This window comes from Rattus norvegicus, chromosome 17 (assembly GCF_021556685.1).
Source record: "Rattus norvegicus strain SHRSP/BbbUtx chromosome 17, alternate assembly SHRSP_T2T, whole genome shotgun sequence".
In the NCBI taxonomy this organism is placed as follows: Eukaryota; Metazoa; Chordata; class Mammalia; order Rodentia; family Muridae; genus Rattus; species Rattus norvegicus.
This window is the reverse complement of record NC_141550.1, coordinates 84,149,511-84,170,157: the sequence shown is the minus strand read 5'-3', so window position 1 is coordinate 84,170,157 and position 20,647 is coordinate 84,149,511. Positions and strand designations below refer to the sequence as shown.

Genomic DNA, 20,647 nt, shown 5'->3' with positions numbered 1-20,647 from the left:
TTTAGAAATTAATCACAACATAAGAAGATATGATTGCATATCATATTGACAAGGAATGGACTTGTGACAGCTACTCTTGGTTACAAACTTGACTACATCTGGAACTAAAACCCAAATGGAAGGCATGCTGCTAAGAGAACTTAGTTTAATTTGAAGTAGGATGATCTACTTCTAATCTGGATCTTTGAAGCAGGAAGACACATCTTTTTCTGGATCTTGAGGAGGGAAGATCCACCTTTAATCTGGACCATGTCTTCCACTGAAAAGCCTATATAAGGACATGGAAGAAGGGTGTTTTGCTTTTTGCCTGACTGCCTTTGCCTGGCTAGCAAGTCCTTTCCTTCACAGGCATTAGGTTGCAGCGCTAACTGAGACACCCATCCTTGTGAGCTGAGCACCCACTGGATTTTTGGACTTTCTAATTCCAGTGGATAAGCCATTGTTGGATTATCTGAACTGCAGTCTGTAAGTCATTCTAATAAATCCCCTTTCCATATATATTGTATAGATAGCTGATAGATAAATAGACAGATTAGATAGATGGTAGAATAGATAGATAGATAGATAGATAGATAGATAGATAGATAGATAGATAGATAGATAGATAGATAGATAGGGTGATAGATTAGATAGATAGATAGATAGATAGATAGATAGATAGATAGATAGATAGATAGATAGATAGATAGATAGATAGATAGATAGATAGGGTGATAGATTAGATAGATAGATAGATAGATAGATAGATAGATAGATAGATAGATAGATAGATAGATAGATAGATAGATAGATAGATAGGATGATAGATTAGATAGATAGATAGATAGATAGATAGATAGATAGATAGATAGATAGATGACAGATAGATAGATAGATAGATAGATAGATAGATAGATAGATAGATAGATAGATAGATAGATGAATGATAGATAATTCATTCTATAAATTCTGTCACTCTAGAACAGTGTTTCTCATCCTTCCTAATGCTGAGAACTCTTTAATACAGTTTTTCATGTTATGGTGACCCCCACCCATAAAATTATTTTCATTGGTACTTTATAGTTGTAATTTTGCTACTCTTAGGAATCATAATGTAAATATTTAGGGGAGATAGAGGCTTGTCAAAGGGATGGCCACTGGCAGGTTGAAAACTGCTGTTTTAGAGAAGCCTGACTTAAAACAACCACTCTTGAACATATATTCAAAGGATGCTTCATCCTACCACAGAGACACTTGCTCAACCATGTGCGTTGTTGCTCTCTTCATAATCACTAGAAATTGAAAACAACATAGAGGTCCCATACCTGAAAACTGGATAAAAGCAAATACTACTATTCTAAAAAAGAAAAAAAAAGTAGCAAGACCCTACAGCCAGACATTGTGCAGAGTGAGAGACCTCAGAATACTCAACCCCAAATGAGATGTCTCCATCATAGCCCTCCCCTCAAGCTTCAGGAAACCCTGTGGAAGATAAGGCAGAAAGAATGTAAGAGACAGAAGTTACAGAGAACACCCAGGAAACAAATCTCTCTAAAACAGCATGACTGTGTATGTATGAACTCACAGAGACTGTGCAACCTGCAGAGGGCCTGTACAGGTCTGGGTCTCACTGGGGAAACTAACGAGGGTGGGCTACATGCTCAGATGGCCAACTGAAAATTAACTCAATGACATCTTTCTAGGTTCCTTGTCTTATAATGTTATGTCTTAAATAATTTATCTTATAATTTTTATTTTATTTTTCTTTCCATTTACCCTGTAGTACTTTGCATCTATATTAGGGCTTCTAGTTTGTGTTTTTGTGAGATTCCTCAGTATGTGAATGAGTGGAAGTCTCAGTTTCTTGTGCCTTCTCTTGTTGGATTTTTTTTCCCCTTCTGTTTTGTCCAAAGACAGTGTGTCGATTTTTGTTTATCTAATCTTTTATCTTATTTTATTAGTATCCCATAGTGGCCTGTTTGTTTTCTAATGAGAAACAGAAGTGGAGGTGGGGGTGCAGAGCTGGGTGGGAAGGGATGTGGGGAGATCTGGGAAAACTACAGGGAAACCATAATCACGATAAATAACATGAGGAAAAAATATTTTCAATGAAGAAAAAAATGAAAGAAGGGTGTAACTTCCAGTGACTTAAATATTAAAGAGTAAACCTAGAAGCTGAATGAATTCAACTTTCAGCCTGTGGACTGTCATGGCAATGAAATCATCCAAATTTCAGTAGGGCACGTGAAGGCCTCCACGACATAGTATGTGATCGGCATCAAATAAAACGTCAACAGACAACAAAGGCAGACTGAGTAGCTTCTGCTAAGGACTAGATGGGTGCCAGTGCTCTGTTCTAGCACCTGGCCTTGTTTCTTACATTCTGCAGGTCTCTCTGTGTAGTAATGCTGCAGAGCATGCCGGTATACTGTACACATGCAAGGGTCATTGTGTCCTCCTAAGCCTCTGCAATTAAACTTTTAATTCAGTTCTGCCATAATAGAGAGACCTACCTGGAAGTCAACATAATGTATGCTGTTTTGTGACCAGGAGTGTTATCAGTTTTCTGAAGGCTGTTGTCAACTTCCTTCCAGTTAACTCAAGCTTCACATTCATCACCTGAATGACTTTATGATTGCTTGTAAGTAATCATCACCTGGCATATCCCTTTTCCAAAAGAAAGCAATTTGTGAAATAGCTCACTGGTTTGTAGAGGTAGGATGATTTTGAGTTCCAAATAAAGAAAATGGAAACTATATAAGCATGTATATCATATATTTGATATACTCTTGGGATATACATCCACCAAATAAAGAATAAAAGTACTCAGAAAAAATAACTGCATTTCTACTTCTGCCTTTCTTGTTATTATTCTCTGAATAATATGGTGCTGCATTTTATTTATTTATTCATCACATACTGTGAGTGATCTAAATATCATTTAAAATAACAAGCTATTACATACATATATATGCATTTCATACATGGGATTATGAAAGTACTATATAATTTTTCACAAAGGGACTTGAGCATGTGTGAACTTTCACATCCTCAGAGTCCTACAAACAATCCCCTGTGGATACCATGTGTACACATGTAAGCACACATATGCACTTAAAACTAAAAAACAGACTCCAGTGGTCTACTAGTTCCAACTTGTTTGGTAGTAACACTAGTGTATATCCATCTCATACTTATAATGATCAATTATTTCATAAAGTTTGGAGCATTATAATATCATCCAATTAAATAAAAGGACAACTCCCAATCTTGGGTCAAGACATAGATCTTTAAGTTGAATGCATGTAACAGTTATAAAACCAATCAAGCAGTGGTATTCTCTTCCTTCTGCACAGATCTCTGAAAATGCAGATAACCTCTGAGGTCCACTGATTTCTCTAGTTCTCCATTCCACTTTACACAAGATCTTTCGTCCTCATTCCCATAACTGCTGTCCTCATCTCTTTTCTCAAGCCAAAACCCTGCCTTCTAAATACCACAGACCTATGGCAACGTTTTCACTCAAATCTGCAGCTTGCTCCCCAGCTGTGCACTACCCCTTGGAGGAAAATCCGGGCGGCCTCCTGCTGTTTCCCATGATCCCAGGTGACAGACAACTCAGTATCTGCTGCAGTGACCTAGAAAATGGCTGTGGTCATTGCCTGGGGCCGATACACGAAGTCTTGAAATATTTCCGGAAAATTGGATTACGAGGGAACTTAAAACCAAGAGTGGCCTTTTAAATTTCACCAAGGCTCACTTTGCAAATTTTCAAATATCAAGAAACTATTGAGCCTCGAGCCAACAACAGTGACCCCAAGGAAGTTGCTGGAAGCTTGTAGAAATGTCATACTTCACAGGAAGCATGATCCTTACTCTGCTGTCACCATTCCTATTAAGAGCAAATAGACAACGTCCTCTGCAGTACCTTCCGCCTCACCTCTGCCACCATCTCCAGTTTAGTCCTTTTACTTCTGATAAACAGAAAAGCTTCAGAACACTGGAACGGATGGCCACTTTCCTGGTGCTTCAAAATCCAGGGAATGTTAGTAAGGTACTCGCCTCACCAAAACAGGGATCTACTTCAGATTCCTTGCACTCATTATGAAAAGCTGGATGTCTTAGCATGTATCTGTAATCCCAAGACTCAGGGGCTGAGTGAGAAGGGCAGATCCCTGGAACTCAGTAGCTACCAGTTTAACCAATCTGATGAGCTCCAGGTTTGGTGAGAGACCCTGCCTCAAACAATGAGGGGTGACTGATGAAGACGCTGGTGTTGATACAGAGGGTCCACATTCATGCCTAAACTCACATGTGTATGTGCACACACACACACACACACACACACACATACACAGAAGCATCCAAGATCTTATTTCCACCTTAGCTCTGAAGGAACAAAGGTAAGAAATGACATTGCTGAAACTTTGAGAGAGGTGATATTAAGCACGGAAATATATATATATATATATATATATATATATTATATACATATATATACATACACACACACACACACACACACACACACACACACACACACATATATATATATATAACATGACAGTTGTCAGCTGCTTTTGGAGCAGGTACCAGAGCCACAGTCTAAAGTGAAATGAAAGATGAAAGAAAAACAACCATCCCTCTTCCTTCTGCCCTGAACTTTCCCTGCTGCTTCCCATGGCAGAAACTAAGCAAAAATTCAATTGGCAAAAATCCAGAGAATAAACAAACTTGGGCACACAACACAAGGACAGAGAGAAATGGATCTGATGCATGAGAGTGGAGGGAAGACGCTGAGAGACGTATGATTCCTAGGACATTTGCCTTCTGATAATGAGGACAGACTCAATGTCTGCTTATCTCTCTCTTCTCTTCCACAGGTACAGAGATGTTCAGAGCAAATGGTCTATTTTCCAAGGAAAACACTAGCCACTGCCTTTGTTTACCGAAGTCCACACCAGAAATGTTGCATAAGCATCTCAAGTTTTTGAATGGAAAATGAAAACAGACACAGCCCATCGGGAATGGATAAAACAAGATTACCTGAGGAATGAGATGGAGCAGGGCATCCCCGGAGAGTGTCCCCACGGCCAAGCCCACGAATAACTGTAAAATCAGACTGTAATTCTCCTCGCAGCTGTGGAAAAGGACCAGCGCGGTCCCAAGCATGGAGCCCAAGGTTAGTAGTGTCACTGCCACCGTGCTATAACCATATTCTAGTCAAAAGAGAGGACAAAGTCTGTCAGTGTGCACTGCTCTCCACTGGTGCCTCAGCTAGCAGAAATTCCAAATCCAATTCTTGGGGACACACATGGTTTTTTAAGTGTTGTATGGGATAAAATTACTTTTATTTTTAAAGCAAAGAGTGAACTGCTGTGTTCTTCTATGACTTAGAGTGTTCTAAATGTTTATTACCTCTCTGCCCCAGCCCCCAAGGTGAAAGTCCTTCAGGAGGTCATTATGTAATGAGGGCTCTGTTCCAGTGACTGAGGTAGGTGCTTATAAGGAACCTCCAGCAGGGGGAGACAGCTAGCTTGTACCATTCTATGAACCAGAGAGTAGACCCCATCACCAGCACTATTAAACATACAGAGATGACTCAGCAGTTAAGAGTACGACTGCTCCTCCAGGGATCCTGAGTTCAATTCCCAGCAACCATATGATGGCTCACAACCATCTGTAATGGGATCCAATGTCTTCTTCTGATGAGTCTGAAAACAGCTACAGTGTACTTTCATAAATATAATAATAAATAACTCTTTAAGAAATATACAATCTACCAGTATGTTGACCTTGAGCTTCTTGGCTTCCAGAACTATGGGAGACAAATTTCTGTTCTTTATAAGTCACCCAGATTATTTTATTACAACAAAGATTGAGAGAAGGGGTTTTTGTTTGTGTCACTCTGCCCCTACCCCAGCTTTGAGGCTATCCTCAGTTTTATTTAAAATCACTGAAAAAAGTACATTCCCAGTCTACCTACCACCCACAGAAAAAGGTAACTCCCAGACTGGTTAATGAAACACCCACACCGAGAGACACTAGTATGATGCCATCCAATGACACTTAAGTACTTCCAAGGCGATGAAGTTGTGCTAAGGAAGTGTGGGATATGGCTCTGCTCTAGACCAGGACTCATACACAAACTGAACATACACTTCAGAATAACCTCCTTCTAAAAACATTCAAAACTGTTTGATATATAGAAATTAGTGACATTCTCAATAACAAAACAGGGGGTCTTATAGGTGAAAAAAACTGGTAATGTAAATGCTCACAGCTGTATTTTAGAGTCTTACAAGAATTCTTATAACCCCCAATAATGTATTCCATGCATCTAGGCCTCCAGATATTGGTTTTATATTCAGTAAAGTAAATTTGGTGCTTTGGATTGATTATCACCTTGCAGAATCTTGAATCCCCTAGAAAACAAATCTTAATGGTTTTCCAGCATAGGTTAATGCCGATATCAATTTCACCTTCAGAGTAGACAGCACCATCCTACAAACTGACTAAAATGCAGAGGGAGAACTGAGCTCCCTGCTTCTGGATTGCTATGAAATGCAATCAGACACCTCAGGCTCCACCACGGTGGGCTGTGCTCTGGAACTGTGAATCAGAGCACATGCTTACCCTTCCTTCTTCAAGCTGTTTCTCTCACAGCAACTACGAAAGCAGTCAATTCTATGAGAGTTTAAGATTGGGTTTATTAAGTGGCATATGTGTATGGAAAAAATAAGTGGGAAATGGAACCCTTCAGCTATCATGGTTAAATCCAATTGTAATTTTATAGATTTTATTTTTATGATTTTTAATTATTCATATGATATATATGCAGATGTATGTACCCACAGCTTAGAATAAGCATGGGAAGAATGACGATCGCCAATCACACAGGAATACTTCCTTCGACATGTGAATGATGCCTGGTCACCTGGACTGTCAGAGTGAAAAGAGGCCGATCAGCCTGGTATTCTTTGCTTGTATATTAGGAGCCAGCCTCTACGGGAATCCCCCAACATCCTGAACATCGTCAGGTCCTACTCCTCCAGTGACTAGAACTCATCCTTGAGAAAGTGGCCCCATGTACCTTGCATCCTCCATCAACAGAGTCTACTCTTACATTCATCAAATAGCTTTCATCTAGGTCTTCCCCATGAGCTCTGTTTATCAACCAATAGGATTCATTCTTACTGTAAAGGTCACAGGTTACAAATCCTACTGTATTTAAATGTATAAGAAAAATTAGCCATGAGGTCAGTCTCTGGAGGTCTTGACCCAGTGCCTACAAAAATAGTAGTGTCCTGAGTTTCATTCCACTTCTCATGGATTGTCTCACTTGTATGAGTGGAGGCGGGGTTAGGGGGTGATTGAAGAACCAGCCTGCTCCCAAATTAGACCTAGAAGTCATCTAGTTTGGACAAACTAAGTACATTACTATTTGTGAGGAAACGTGTTTCTCAATGACTGGGCTATGTCTCCCCTGTAACCTTAACTACAAATGGACCTGTACTTCCTGTTCCGAAAATGACAATCATGTCTTGGTTTCAAAAGTTAATAACCATCTTACAACCCTACCTTTGTGTCAAAAGGGCAGTTATGGTACCTTGTTATGGTTCCTGTTGTTATAACCGTCTTGCAAATCATGTCTTTGTTTCAGGAGGCCATTGTGACTAATTTGTTATACTTATTTTCTGCCCTGTAACCCTGCCTATTTTGCCCACCAAATTGTCCACTTAGAAATTCCCTATGGCCCTCCTCTAATCCAATGCTGACCTATCCAACCCCCATCTTAGGGAGAGGCAGCCCATGTATATGCTTTTTATTAAAAGCATTGCTTGCTTTAATTAATTTGGCCATGATGATTTGGGTCAGTCGTCTTTCTCCTCCCATCTTTGGGATTAACATTGTCTGACATATATGAGTGTCTATGTTTATGTGGAGCCTGTGTAGGCAGCTGTAAGGCATTTGACATGGATTCTCAGAAGCAAACCCGCGTCCTTGAGAGCTGTCCACACTCTTACCTGCCAAGCTGTCTCTAGCCCCTGTTGTAGCCTCAGAGGAAATACCCTCTTACGGTGTGTTGTGATAGAAGAATGTTAGGGGAGGGGAGCATGAAGCCCCGAACCCAGCTCAGGAGTTGATTGGTACTACTGTTGGTAGTCAGTGACTGCTGGGAGTGATTTCTCTACAGGGGTGTGGCCATTGGTGTGTTTCCCAAGTTTAGAGGCATGGCTCCACACTCATTAGCGTGCAGGCACACTAATTGGATTCCCTGGGTTTCGTTTGTTTTGTTTTGTTTTTAAAGAAGAGAGCAAGAAAGTTGGGATAGGTATTAGTGGGCTGGGGGTAGTGGGAAAGGAGACCTAAAGATAACTATGATCAAGATACACTGCGTCCATGGATGAAATTGCCAGAGAACGAATTGTAAGCGTTGTTTTTAAGTAAGTAACGCTCTTTCCCTACCATAGTTACATTTTTCTAGAAGGTCGGCCCTTCACATGAGACCCATGTTGATGATGTAAGGAAGCACACAGCAAGAAGCTAGAGATTTTAAGAGTTGCTTTGTTGGCTCCCAGTTCTCACCTCACTGGGATAAAGGGAGTCGGCAGTGCCCCAAAGAAAAGGCAGGAAATTGCCAGTCGTCCGGTCTTCTCACCTCCTCTGGCAACCCTTCACTGTGGAGTCTCTCTACAGTGCTCTAGGGGACAATGAAGAGCCGGCCTTGGCAGTTTGGAAATCTGAAAAGTTAGCTGTTTCATAGCTACGTGAATACATGGAGCTCTGCTGAACTGTATGAACAAAAATAATTAAGGAGTTGGAAGTCCAGGCCTGTGGTACAGCATGTGCTTAGAATTCACAGGGTTCTGGCTCCCTTCCCCTGATCTAAAGAAAAAAGTGAAGGTAAATTTTATGATGTGCATATTTTACAATAGTTTTAACAACTTTAAGGATGGCTGGGATGTTCATAACCTACACAGTTGTCATATTTCATTCTAATTTATTAATAACACAAGGACTCCCCTGCTATTAAAACATCTTTGAAGATTTTCATAATCCATCCATTCCCAGCTGGACTTTATTCATGGATGGCATCGTTTTCACCTAAATGCATAAAGTTATTAGAATTTCAACATGGGCAGCTAGAGGTTTTTGGCAGTATTTGCAAGAGACCGTAACATGTCAAAAACTCTTAAAACAAGCAAGCGTCTGAAGTGTCTCAAATCCTAACTTCCCTTTGTTCTGTGAGCAGCTACAAAGTGATACTGAAGGGAAATGGATGTTTCATGATTGCTTCTAAAAACTCTTTATGTCCTCTGTGAATTAGATTTTGCCTTCTTTCTTGTGGGTGGAAATCATAAAACCTCTGATGTGCTGTGAAGAACTCTGCAGATTTGCCATCAATCCCAGGCCAAGCATCATGGTATCTTGACCTGTGTCTGGTGACTTAGCAACAGCTTCTGTCTCAATCTTTCCCATCATGACAGAACTTGCTAAAATTTGATACGAACATGGTCATATGCCCCCTTCCTGGAAATGAGGTTGAAAGCGGTGTTTGTTATATGTTATTAATAGGATATTTTAAAAAAAATATCAAAGGTTTACAAAAAAAAGAGGACAACCCATTTTTCCCACCATAAATCTTGAATTCAATTAGCTTTTCTATAAGGGGCTTGTACCACCGCACCAGGTGGAGGGAGTTTGGACATGCCTGTGGATGCTCCGAGGTACCATCCCGTCATCAACATTGTGGGCATCACTGACTACACACATTGACATTCTGAACACTTCACTTTAATAGAGTCCTTCTTTCCTCCCAATAGCTATGGAGTTGTAAGTATTTAGTCATAACATGCTTCCATTCACATCAAACCTTCAGATGAGCTACTCACTGCTCAAGGATCCATTGTAACTTAGAGGTGAGGAGCTGGATAATTCACCTTTTAAATGGTAGTCATTACAGTCTGCCACAGAGACCAAGTATACAGCTCTAAGTATGTATATTCCTATACATTCACAGATATATCACGTACATGGTTACCAGTTCAATGGCAATGCTTTAAGGCTGTATATTTCCACTACGTCATGACTAGTTTAAGGAGACAGGGGCCATAGCATATAGTGGGTCAGTGGGCTGGGCACATTTTGCCATCTTTTTCCAGTCTGCAACCTATGGGTTCCCTATAAAGTCAAGGAGAAAGCTTTTCTGCTGCAGTGAGTCGGTGGGCTCCAGGAGGGTAATGATTGACCCCCTCACACTCAGGAACCAGCAGCCATTCCCGGAAGTCTGTCATCGCCCGGGCCTGGGCACTGCCAACACAAACCAGCCATGTACCTTCACCTTCCCCAATACGTCCTCACGGGTCACATGATCTGGGATATGTGGATTACTGAAAACACTGTACAGTTTCAACCACTTCACAGTGAACTGAAAAGAGCCAGGCCCCAAAACTGGAAAAACAAATTGCTCAGAATCACAGAGCGCCTGAGACTGAGGAATATGTTTCAGGTAAACAGTTTCAACTCCAATACCAATGTTTCCTTTTTTACATGCCACTTCTCCCCTTGGGGGGCTTGAGTTCCAATGCTATCGAGTTAACAGGTACGTGATCTTTAGCCCATGGCTTAACATATTCATGCCTGTGTTTCTTCATCTCTAACTTGGGAAGGACACCAATCATCTTTCCTCTCTACATGGATGAGTTAATAAGTTGGTAAATGTATAATTTTTAGGATAGCTCCTGCTACAGAGTGGGTATGTGGCATTTCCCATTATTATTACACGCATTGTGCACATGGGTGAGGAGCCCAGACTTACTCTCCAGAGTGGTGGGTGGGGGCTTTGCTTTCTGGTCCCTGGGCACCTGACAAGAGCAGCTGAGGAGTTGCTGGATGATCCCTGGACTTAGCTGCTTAAAGTCCTCCTTCGAAATGGACAGACTGCTGTGGTTCTGAAGAAATATCTCCACCAGCTGCTGAGCAGAGAAGCAAGCCTGTATGGAGAGAACACAGAGTTACAAACCTCAGCCTTCAATCAGCTACAAGAGCCACTCAAGGAGGCAGAGCTTCGCAGGACTCAGGAAGCAGGTGTGTGTCAAGATTATTGTGAGTATAATTGCTAGCTTTGCATCTTTAACCCTTTTGCTATCTACCTCCCAAGGTTTCTTTAAAAATATACAGTACTTCTTTTTTCTTCTGAGTGTAATTTCATATTCCTGGAATGTGTCTTTTCTTTCTGGCAAAGAAAGACTGATTTACAATGTGTTGCGTGGTGTCCTAACCAGTCACCCTCAGAAGTGTACATGGTTTTGCTTTCCCCCGTTTTTCAACTGGGGAAACATTGTATGTAGACACCAATTTTATATGCTAAAAAGGGACCATGTAGTAATGAAATTGGTGCCTTTGGTACCATCTCATTTAACAGGTTTGAGTCAGAAATGTGTTTTTCAAAAGAAATGAAAGGTTAAATTTAGAAGGGAATACTATGTCAGCTAGCCAGTATAAATATTAAATAATAAAGCATCTCTGTTAACATTTTATACAAAGAAAACCAGTGAAAATAATTGTTGTTTTTGACTGACTTTATCTAGTTCACCTACAGTTTTGTTCTTTCGTGTTATAGAGGCATACCTAGGCAAAACTCCTAAAATAAATACAACATGCCTTTAAAAGCAGCCTAAGGTTGTTTTTGCATTTTAAAAGTAGAAAGTAGGCTTGTATGCATCAAAAGTTGCAACTTAAAAAGTCTTGAGTAAAGGTTCGTGCCATGAGGGCTGAAGGTCTTAGTTCACTTGTGATAGAAGGCTGGAACTGAATCCTTCCTGTTGTCTTCTGGCGTCAAAGGTGTGTGTGTGTGTGTGTGTGTGTGTGTGTGTGTGTGTGTGTGTGTGTGTAATGTTCCACAACAGTGTTTCTTATTAAAATATATGTGTCTGTAATTAACTTACTTGAATAACATTTCCTAAACAATAATAGAATAAAGAACAAAGAATAAAGAATATGCTATTAACCAAGCTATACACATTCTGTGTCTGCAAACTTATGCAATTTCTACCTCCACGCCTTATCATTAGGATGCCATATTACAAAAGGTAGTCTTATATAATGGGTTTCATATGAATGAGATAATATAACTCCATGCTGAATGCATAATCAATAGCCAATAAGTCTGAGCCATTACCATGGGACATTAACTTCTAAACATTTTAAATGAACTACACAGAAAAATATTCTACTATAGAAGTTTGAGCAATGCTTGGCGTCTTGAGGTTAAATTTTCTTTTTCTAATGGATTTCTCAAGACTCTCATGTGACACTGTGAAATATGTCTCAAGAGTGGATTTGCCTGTGAGCTGACAATACAAGGTCAGCACCAAGAGCAGCCAAACCTTTGACCCCAGCTGCTGGAGAGGCAGAGGCAGGAACCCTTCAAGTGCAGGGCATTTCTGGATAGATAAGAATTCAGAGCAGACTGGGGAAATGAGTGAGACTCTGTCTTAAGATAAAAATTGGGGGTTGGTGTGATAGCCCAGCATGTTAAGTAATTGCCATGTATGTGTGAGAGTCGGAGTTTGGACTCCCAGAACCCACACAAAATCTGGGCAGATCTGGCAACCCACCTCTATTCCTGGTACGGAGAAGGGATTGCCAGATCAATCTGGCTTGCTGTACTAGAAGAATTGGTGAGTTCTGAATTTGAGTCACCTCAATATATAAGGTGAAAATCAATCAGGAGGACTCTGCCACCCCCTCTGACCTCTACACATGGTACACATGCACATACACAAACATGCATGCCCATACATGTCAAGAAAAAATGAAAATTTTAAAAGAGGGAAGGATGTAGTTCAATGATAGTGTACATACATAAGCCTAGGTTTAATCCCCAGAACCATTTGAAAGAACAAATCTACTATACAAATATGCTCTGTTAGTCAACATACAAAGGCATGTCTTACTAATCTACATTAAATGTAAAGTGTCTGCTTATCGATATTGTCACATATGCAATGATTAAATCCTTTACTGATTTGTACCATTCTTACAGCCAAGGCCTATCTTTGACTAATGTGGCATTCTTCATGCCAAGATAGTACTGGCCCATATTAAATGTTTACTGTATCTTTTATAAATTATTTATTCCTGTATTTAGTATGGACCTAAGAGAAACCCCAAATACCTTTGGCCTATTTCTTCATCTGTAGAAATCCATTTTCAGAAAAAGAAAACCATAAACACACCACAGAGACAGAATACTTTGAGACACACGTTCATTATCTTTGTAAGTTTTGTTTTTTATTTCTGATAGAATTTCCTTCAGCAATAGGGAATGATAACATAAAAAAAAAGGAACAAAACAGAAATACCTGATCCCCGGAAACAGAATGATCACCAGACACTTTGTCCATTGCTGCAGCTGACTTGGGGTCTCTCAAACCATGTACTGCTGTGTTTTGTTTCCTTTGGTGTTCATGGAGGGTATTTATTTTGGTACAGGCCCTTCTGGTCGAGAGCATGTTCAGAAGTTCCTCTAGTTCTAGAAATTTCATATAAAATCTGGTGTCACATAAAATAAACAGGTCACATTTAGAGAAGTCACAACTTTCACAGCCACAGCATAAACTTTTTACAAGGTAAACGGGTTCTATTGAAAATGGTCGAGGTGGAACAGCAAAAAGATGTTTATACCTCCCATAGGAGCTAGTTCCCTCAACAGACCTTCGCCAAACTTGGGCGATAAGTCTTTCAAGAATAATCCTACATTTTTCCACCCGAGACATAATAAAAATGGGCAGCCAGAGGACATACATTTCGTTGATGGAAGGGGAAAAGAAATCACTCAAGTGTAAAGGCATTTGCTACCAGACTTTTTTGATTCAATTTGATTCCTAGGTTCCAAGAGGTGGAAGGAGAGAACCAACTGAACACACATTTCCTCTATCTTTACTTGTGAACTGTGGCACACTCATGTATACACACATGTACACATAAACATATCTGTGCATTGACAGACATAAAATAACTAAATTTGTAATTAATAACTAAATTTGTAATTAAAATGTGAAGTTAAAAACATGGCCTGATCTTCAGGAAATTTACTCCCTTAATGTGCCCACATTCTCAACAGATCTCATATATATACATATAAAGATATATATATATATGTGTGTGTGTGTGTGTGTACATATACATTTATATTATATATATGCTTTACTTTTAGATGTATATGCAAAAAAGGAAAGAAGTGAAAGCAAGCAGAGATTAGAGAGGTGCACTGTCTTATTTTTAATTCTCCTGTTGATGGCACACCTATATTGTAGTTCAGTACTCTATATATATGTGTGTGTGTGTGTGTGTGTGTGTGTGTGTACATATACATTTATATTATATATGCTTTACTTTTAGATGTATATGCAAAAAAGGAAAGAAGTGAAAGCAAGCAGAGATTAGAGAGGTGCACTGTCTTATTTTTAATTCTCCTGTTGATGCCACACCTATATTGTAGTTCAGTACTCTTAATTTATCTCTTTGCTATTAAAAAACATTAATACAGAGAATACCTAAATAAAATAACCATTTTATATGGCATTACTTTTAAGTAAAATGTAAATTTCCTAAACAGTATAACCAGTATTATTAAAATTACCAAATAATATTATTGTAAATGATCAATTTTAACGAACAACAAGAATGTTAACAGCTTTCCAGATAATTTGGAAAATGTGACCTGTGTTCAGGAAAAATAACAGTCAATGGGTACATCTCAGACTATTCTTAGATGTTCAAAGTCCCCATGTTTAAGGAACTAAGCAGAAGCCTATTTAAATAGCTAAAGAGGAACATGGTAATAAAATAGATAAAAGCAGTTTTCAATAAGAAGATAAACTATATCTTCTGTAGTGTTGAGAGAAAACTGAAAAATAATTACAGAAACCACTCAGTGATGTGAGACCACAGAAGGTAGAATTTACCATCATTAAGATTGGGTTACAGTAAGAATTTTTCCTGTAGAATGGGGGCAGGGGGACTTGTATACATTTCAGAGACCTAGAAAGCAACAGTCATTATCAACAGCCGTGGATTGGCAGTCACAGACAGACAGGACCAAGGCTAATGAAAAAGAAACTGACAGGAGCAATGGTGAAGAGCTCCGGTGTGTTATAAAATTCATTAGATGCCCAGAAAGCTTATCAAGCACAAGGAGGTTAAATAAGGAAACATCCACGCCCACACACATTCTAGTCGAACTGCTTAAAGCAACAAGATAAAGTGATAAAGTGATAAAGTGATTCAGATATGTGAAACAGGCAATGGCTGATTCCCATTTGAACAACGAGGGCCAAAAATATAGCAGGATGATGTATTCGCAGAATGGAAAGAAACTGTTAATGGTTTTATATCCAGCAAAACAACCCCTCAAATAAATGGGAAAAAGAATAAAATCCAAGTAAATAAAAAAAAAAACTCTTTAGTAGTGGATCTATAGTACAAGAAATAACAGAATTACATTTTTCTTTTATAAAAGATTCTTTTAGTTTTATTTTTTCCGTATTTTTATTGGTTATTTTATTTATTTACAATTCAAATGTTATCTCCTTCCCATTTTCCCCTCCACTAATCATGTATCCCCTCCCCCAACTCCTTGCCTTAATGAAGGTGCTCCCTACTCGCCCACCCACTGCTGCCTCAGTGCCCTAGCATTCCTCTGTGCTGGGTCATCAGGCCTACACAGGACCAAGAGTCTCCTCTCCCATTGATGTCAGGTAAAGCAATCCTTTGCTACATATCCAGCTGGAACCATGGGTTGTGCCCCCACCCCCAAGTGTACTCAGTGGTTGGTGGCTTAGTCCCTGGGGACTTTTGGAGGTCTGGTTGGTTGATATCATTGTTCTTCCTATGAGTTTGCAAACCCCTTCAGCTTCTTCGTCCTTGCCCTAACTCCTCCATTGGGGACCCCTTTCTCAGTTCAATGGTTGGCTGCAAACATCCACATCTGTATTGGTCAGGCTCTAGCAGAGCCTCTCAGGAGACAGCTATACCAGGTTCCTGTCAGCAAGCTCTTCTTGACATCAGCAATCGTGTCTGGGTTTGGTGTCTGCAGATGGGATGGATCCCTAGGTGGGGCAGTCTCTGGATGGCCTTTCCTTCAGACTTTGCTCCACTCTTTGTCCCTAAATTTCCTTTACAGGAGGAATTCTGGATTATTATGTTTGAGGTGTGTGGGTGGCCCCTCCCTCAACCAGGGGCTGTGCCTATCCACTGGATATGGTCTCTACAGGGTCTATCTCACCTTTGTTGGGTATTCGCCAATGTATGTATGTATGTATGTATGTATGTATGTATGTATGTATGTATGTATGTGTGTATGTGTATGTGTATGTGTATGTGTATGTGTATGTGTATGTGTATGTCTATGTCTATGTCTATGTCTATGTCTATGTCTATGTCTATGTCTATGTCTATGTCTATGTCTATGTCTATATGTCTATGTGTATGCAGTTGCCTTTAGAGGCCAGAAGAGGGCAGTGAGTTCCCTGGAGCTGTAGTTTCAAGAAAGTTCCAAGTCTTCTGATGCTAAGGATAGAATTCCAGACTTCTGAAAGAGCAGCAAATCCTATTTACCACAGGGCACCTTGCCAGCCTTGGAATGAAATTCTTTAGGCTGAGAAGAAATGACCTGAACTTTCTTTTGGGTAAAATTTTCAGTTCAAGTTTATTATAGGAAATAAAGAGCTTTGGAAATTGTAGGTTAGTGTAAGAAACTCTATAAATATATTTATAAATATAAATAAATATTACAGCTTTTTTTCAAAATCAGAATGACAGGAACACAAGTCACCCACCGTATTCCTGAATATTGTTTTGAGATTATTAAACAAAGCAGGTAGATGAGAGGGCAAAGAAAATTGGGGAAATTGAAAGGACACAATGCTGTTTGGCTATGATACAAAAATATATATGTATAGGAAACTCTTCAGGAAACCAATGCAAAAGCAACAATCTTCACGAAGCAGATTATAAACTTATCTATAAGAGTCAGTGGCTCCCACATATACAAACATTAAAAAACACATGAAAGAAATCCTCACTTAAGAAGACCAGGAATAAAGAGAGATGCCTAAATGTAAGTACAAAAAGAGGTATGTCATGGAAATAATAAAACACTTCACACAAAAATGCACATATAGGGATAATGAAGTTGAAAGATGTATTATTGGATAGAATGTAAAATGTGTTACAAATGGCATTCCTCCCCAAGCACTGTGGGTGTTCTACAAGGGCCCTTGGTCTATTGTCTACTGTCATCATGTGAAGATGTGCCTTCCTCTACTCCAAGATATACTGTGCATCTCTTAAATTCTATGTGGTTTTTTTTTTCAGAATTCTTCCAATGGAGAGCAAAAGGACCGGAGAGCAGAGAGAAGGCCAGAAGAGAGCATTAGATCATCACTTTATATAAGCTTCATATAATCCCTGTTGACAATTACCAGAAGCTTATGAACCTCATACAAAAGATAACCAAATATTGCCAGTCCTCTGACGGAAGTCAGCAACCACCAAATGGTGCTTTTCAATAAGTAACTGAAAATGAATCAATTTTCCACACACAGCCACCAACACACAGGAAACGGGTGATGCGGGCATTGATGTTAATTCTGAATGCTATCAGCAATCCACAGGCAAGCACCCCTTTACTCCCCCAACAAAATAGTGTGTGATAAAGTAGATAGAATAGTAGAGGCATATATCATTTGTAAAGGAAATGGGAAACCTACCAACATTTTACACTTTATGAATTTTAGATGTAATTTGTCTGTGTGTGTGTGCATGTGTGTTCATCTGTATGAGAATAGGCACACATGTGCATGGCATGCATGTAGAAGTCTACAGTGTCAGTCCTTGCTCTCCAGCTTGTTTGAGACATGAATGGACTCTTGCTCCTGCTATGTGTGCCAGGCTAGCTGGCCCATGAGCTTCTGGGGGATTCTTCTGTCTTCTGCCTGTTTTGCCATAGGAACACTGAGATCGCTGATCTCTATCATGCCTGACTTTATTTAGACATGAGGATCTCAACTTAGCCTCTCATGTTGTCACAGTCAGCATTTTACCCATCTTCCTAGCTCATTGTATAGATCTTATCTGGACCCTGATTCACTGGAAAAAAATAAATCTATTTTTAAAACTCAGGGAAATGTGATCCAACGTTCTCCAATACTGAGGAATGATTACTTTAGGCTGGCATTGGTAATGAGGTTAAAAAGAAAATCCACCTTCAGACACTTAGATTCAGATATTGAAACTTTCAATTCATTTCAGATACTTAGCTTTCAAACAATTTTCCTTATTAAATGCAAGAAAATATACAAAATCAATATTCAGATTTCCTTCCCGGCAGAGCATTTCATCTTGGAGCCATCAAAGGATTTTATCAGAAATGAAATATGTAGCAGTGAATTACTTAAACCACTTTGGCTCCAAGCAGAATGTACCTGCATGCTCTGTACCCACCCAAGAGCTCTCTGGATTCGCACATTAAAGAAACACACAGAACAGCTAATTTTGATATGCCTTAATTAGCTCAATGGTTGGGCACTTCTATACCTTCCCATGGCTAGCAAACACTCCCCTCTGTTATTCCTGAGTTAACATATTTTAAAACCTATATTTCATATCTGCTACCCCAGACTCAATCTGGGAAGTGGCTCTAGGGCTACTTTCCTGGATTCTTATGTGCCAGTGGGCCTTTAAGTTCCACCTTTCTGCTTCCCCATCATGGTGATTCTAGTCTTCTCTCCTCTTTTCTCTCTTATTTTCTTTCTTTGTTTCTTTCTTTCTTTCCTCCTCCTCCTCCTTCCTCTCTCTCTCTCTCTCTCTCTCTCTCTCTCTCTCTCTCTCTCTCTCTCTCTCCCTCTCTCCCTCCCTCTCCTTCCCTCCCTTCCTCCATCTATCTCTGTCAGAACTTTGGGAGCCGAATTAAGGTGAAGCATTAGAACTAATTCCCAACAGAAGTAGATGAATACCATATAAGTTACTTCTGCTGAGAGAGAAATGGCTTACTTTTATGATTACATGCAAACTGCTGCAGACCCTCTTGGGCCATTTCAAATAGCATTTTATTATTCCATATTGCTCTGCCATCTCAGGTCCAATGTTATGTATGAAACAGGGAAGAATTTAGTTAGTTCTCAAAGACAAGTTTTTTAAAATCTGTCCATTTGATTCCATATCTACAATTTCTATCCCTACAAAAATGGGCCAAGTTCATGTTTATGCTTCATCAACCAATAGACTTCTGCCCTAAAAGGCCATCTGTGCTCTCTTATTTCATGCCAAGATAAGACAATGTTTTAAACAGACCTGGATAAATTCAGTCAACAAAATATTCTGGCCTTTGTCTTCTGGCACAATTAATCAGACAGATGTGACTTGGAAATGAAATTTCTGAAAAACAATCTTACCAGAGAGGTGGAGGGCATTGGTTCTATTCAGGAAACTGAAAATATATTCTGTAAAGTCATCTGGGGAAGGCGAGTCTTTTCTCCCCAAACAAACTCCTTGGAGCGACAGAGCAATGATGGTGGCAGCCAGCTGAGGAAGCATCTTTTCATCAGCACCATTGCTGCTCTGAATGCCAGATTCCCTCTGTAGAATCTTAGTTTCCATACACTACAGCCAAAAACAAGGAGGAAATATTAACTCCTGGAGTTCCATTGAGGAATCGTATATCGAAAAGAAGATTGGTTTGCCAGAATGATGCCATCATCTACTACATGAAGGGGAACTCAGTTTGGGAAACGGTTGACTTTTCAACCTAACCCCACCCTCCTGCATCTTGGTTATCCACCCTTCCTTATGATTGTACTAAATAGAGCCTTTCTGAAGTGCATGCCCACGCTTACAGCTTTCATCCTTTCTCTTGATGAATTTTCTCCCAGATTCAAGGACTCTTGTAGGCTAGATGACTTTCTGCATCCTAGCATTGATGGAGCACTGGGACCTGCAATGGTTGACCTTAATTGTCAACTTGATGAGGTTCACCATCGCCTGGGAGAAGGGTTTCTAAGTATGCCCATGGGAGAGTGTCTTGATGAGGTCAACTGAGGTAGAAAGAGCCATCCACTGTAGGTGGTGTCACTGCCTAGGCCTGGGATTCTAGGCTTTATAAAAGGGAGAAAGCAGGCTGATGACAAGTATTCATTGCTGTCTTCCTACTGGCTGTGGGACTCAGAGTGACTAAGTGTCTTATGCCCCTTCTGCCTTGACATCCCTGCTTTGGTGGGTTGTACTTTAACTATGAACCAAAAATAAATTTATAGTCCTTAAATTGATCTCATCAAAGTATCTTGTCATAATAATAGAAAAGTAACTAGACACAACCTTTACTTCTGCATCCCCCTTGAACCCAAGCTCAGTGTGTATTCACCACAGTGAATTCTAACGTAGCATCTGTGTTCTTTAAACTCATATGGAACATAGGACATGTGGCATTCTTGTGTGCGTACACATTTTTCCTGATGAAATTATGCTCGTCTGACAAGATACAATTTTACCATAAATACTATTGTTGACCTAGTTTACTTACTAAAATAAAATACCCACTTTGTGCCACGCACTGTGGCACACTATCAATGTCCACTATCAATGAGCTAGAGTGAGCTGGTTC

At 39.7% G+C, this 20,647-nt stretch overlaps 1 protein-coding gene across 4 annotated transcripts in view; it reads right to left on the bottom strand.

Moving 5' to 3' along the window:
- Slc39a12 (solute carrier family 39 member 12) overlaps positions 1-20,647 on the bottom strand; it is an 88,346-nt gene that overhangs the window by 55,080 nt on the left and 12,619 nt on the right. For all 4 annotated transcript variants that reach the window (XM_087590274.1, XM_087590275.1, XM_087590276.1 and 1 more), the window contains 4 exon segments: positions 19,443-19,650; positions 13,350-13,519; positions 10,802-10,976; positions 5,026-5,198 (listed from right to left, as the gene is read on the bottom strand). In XM_087590274.1, coding sequence (XP_087446400.1) covers positions 5,026-5,198; positions 10,802-10,976; positions 13,350-13,519; positions 19,443-19,650 — 726 coding nt within the window.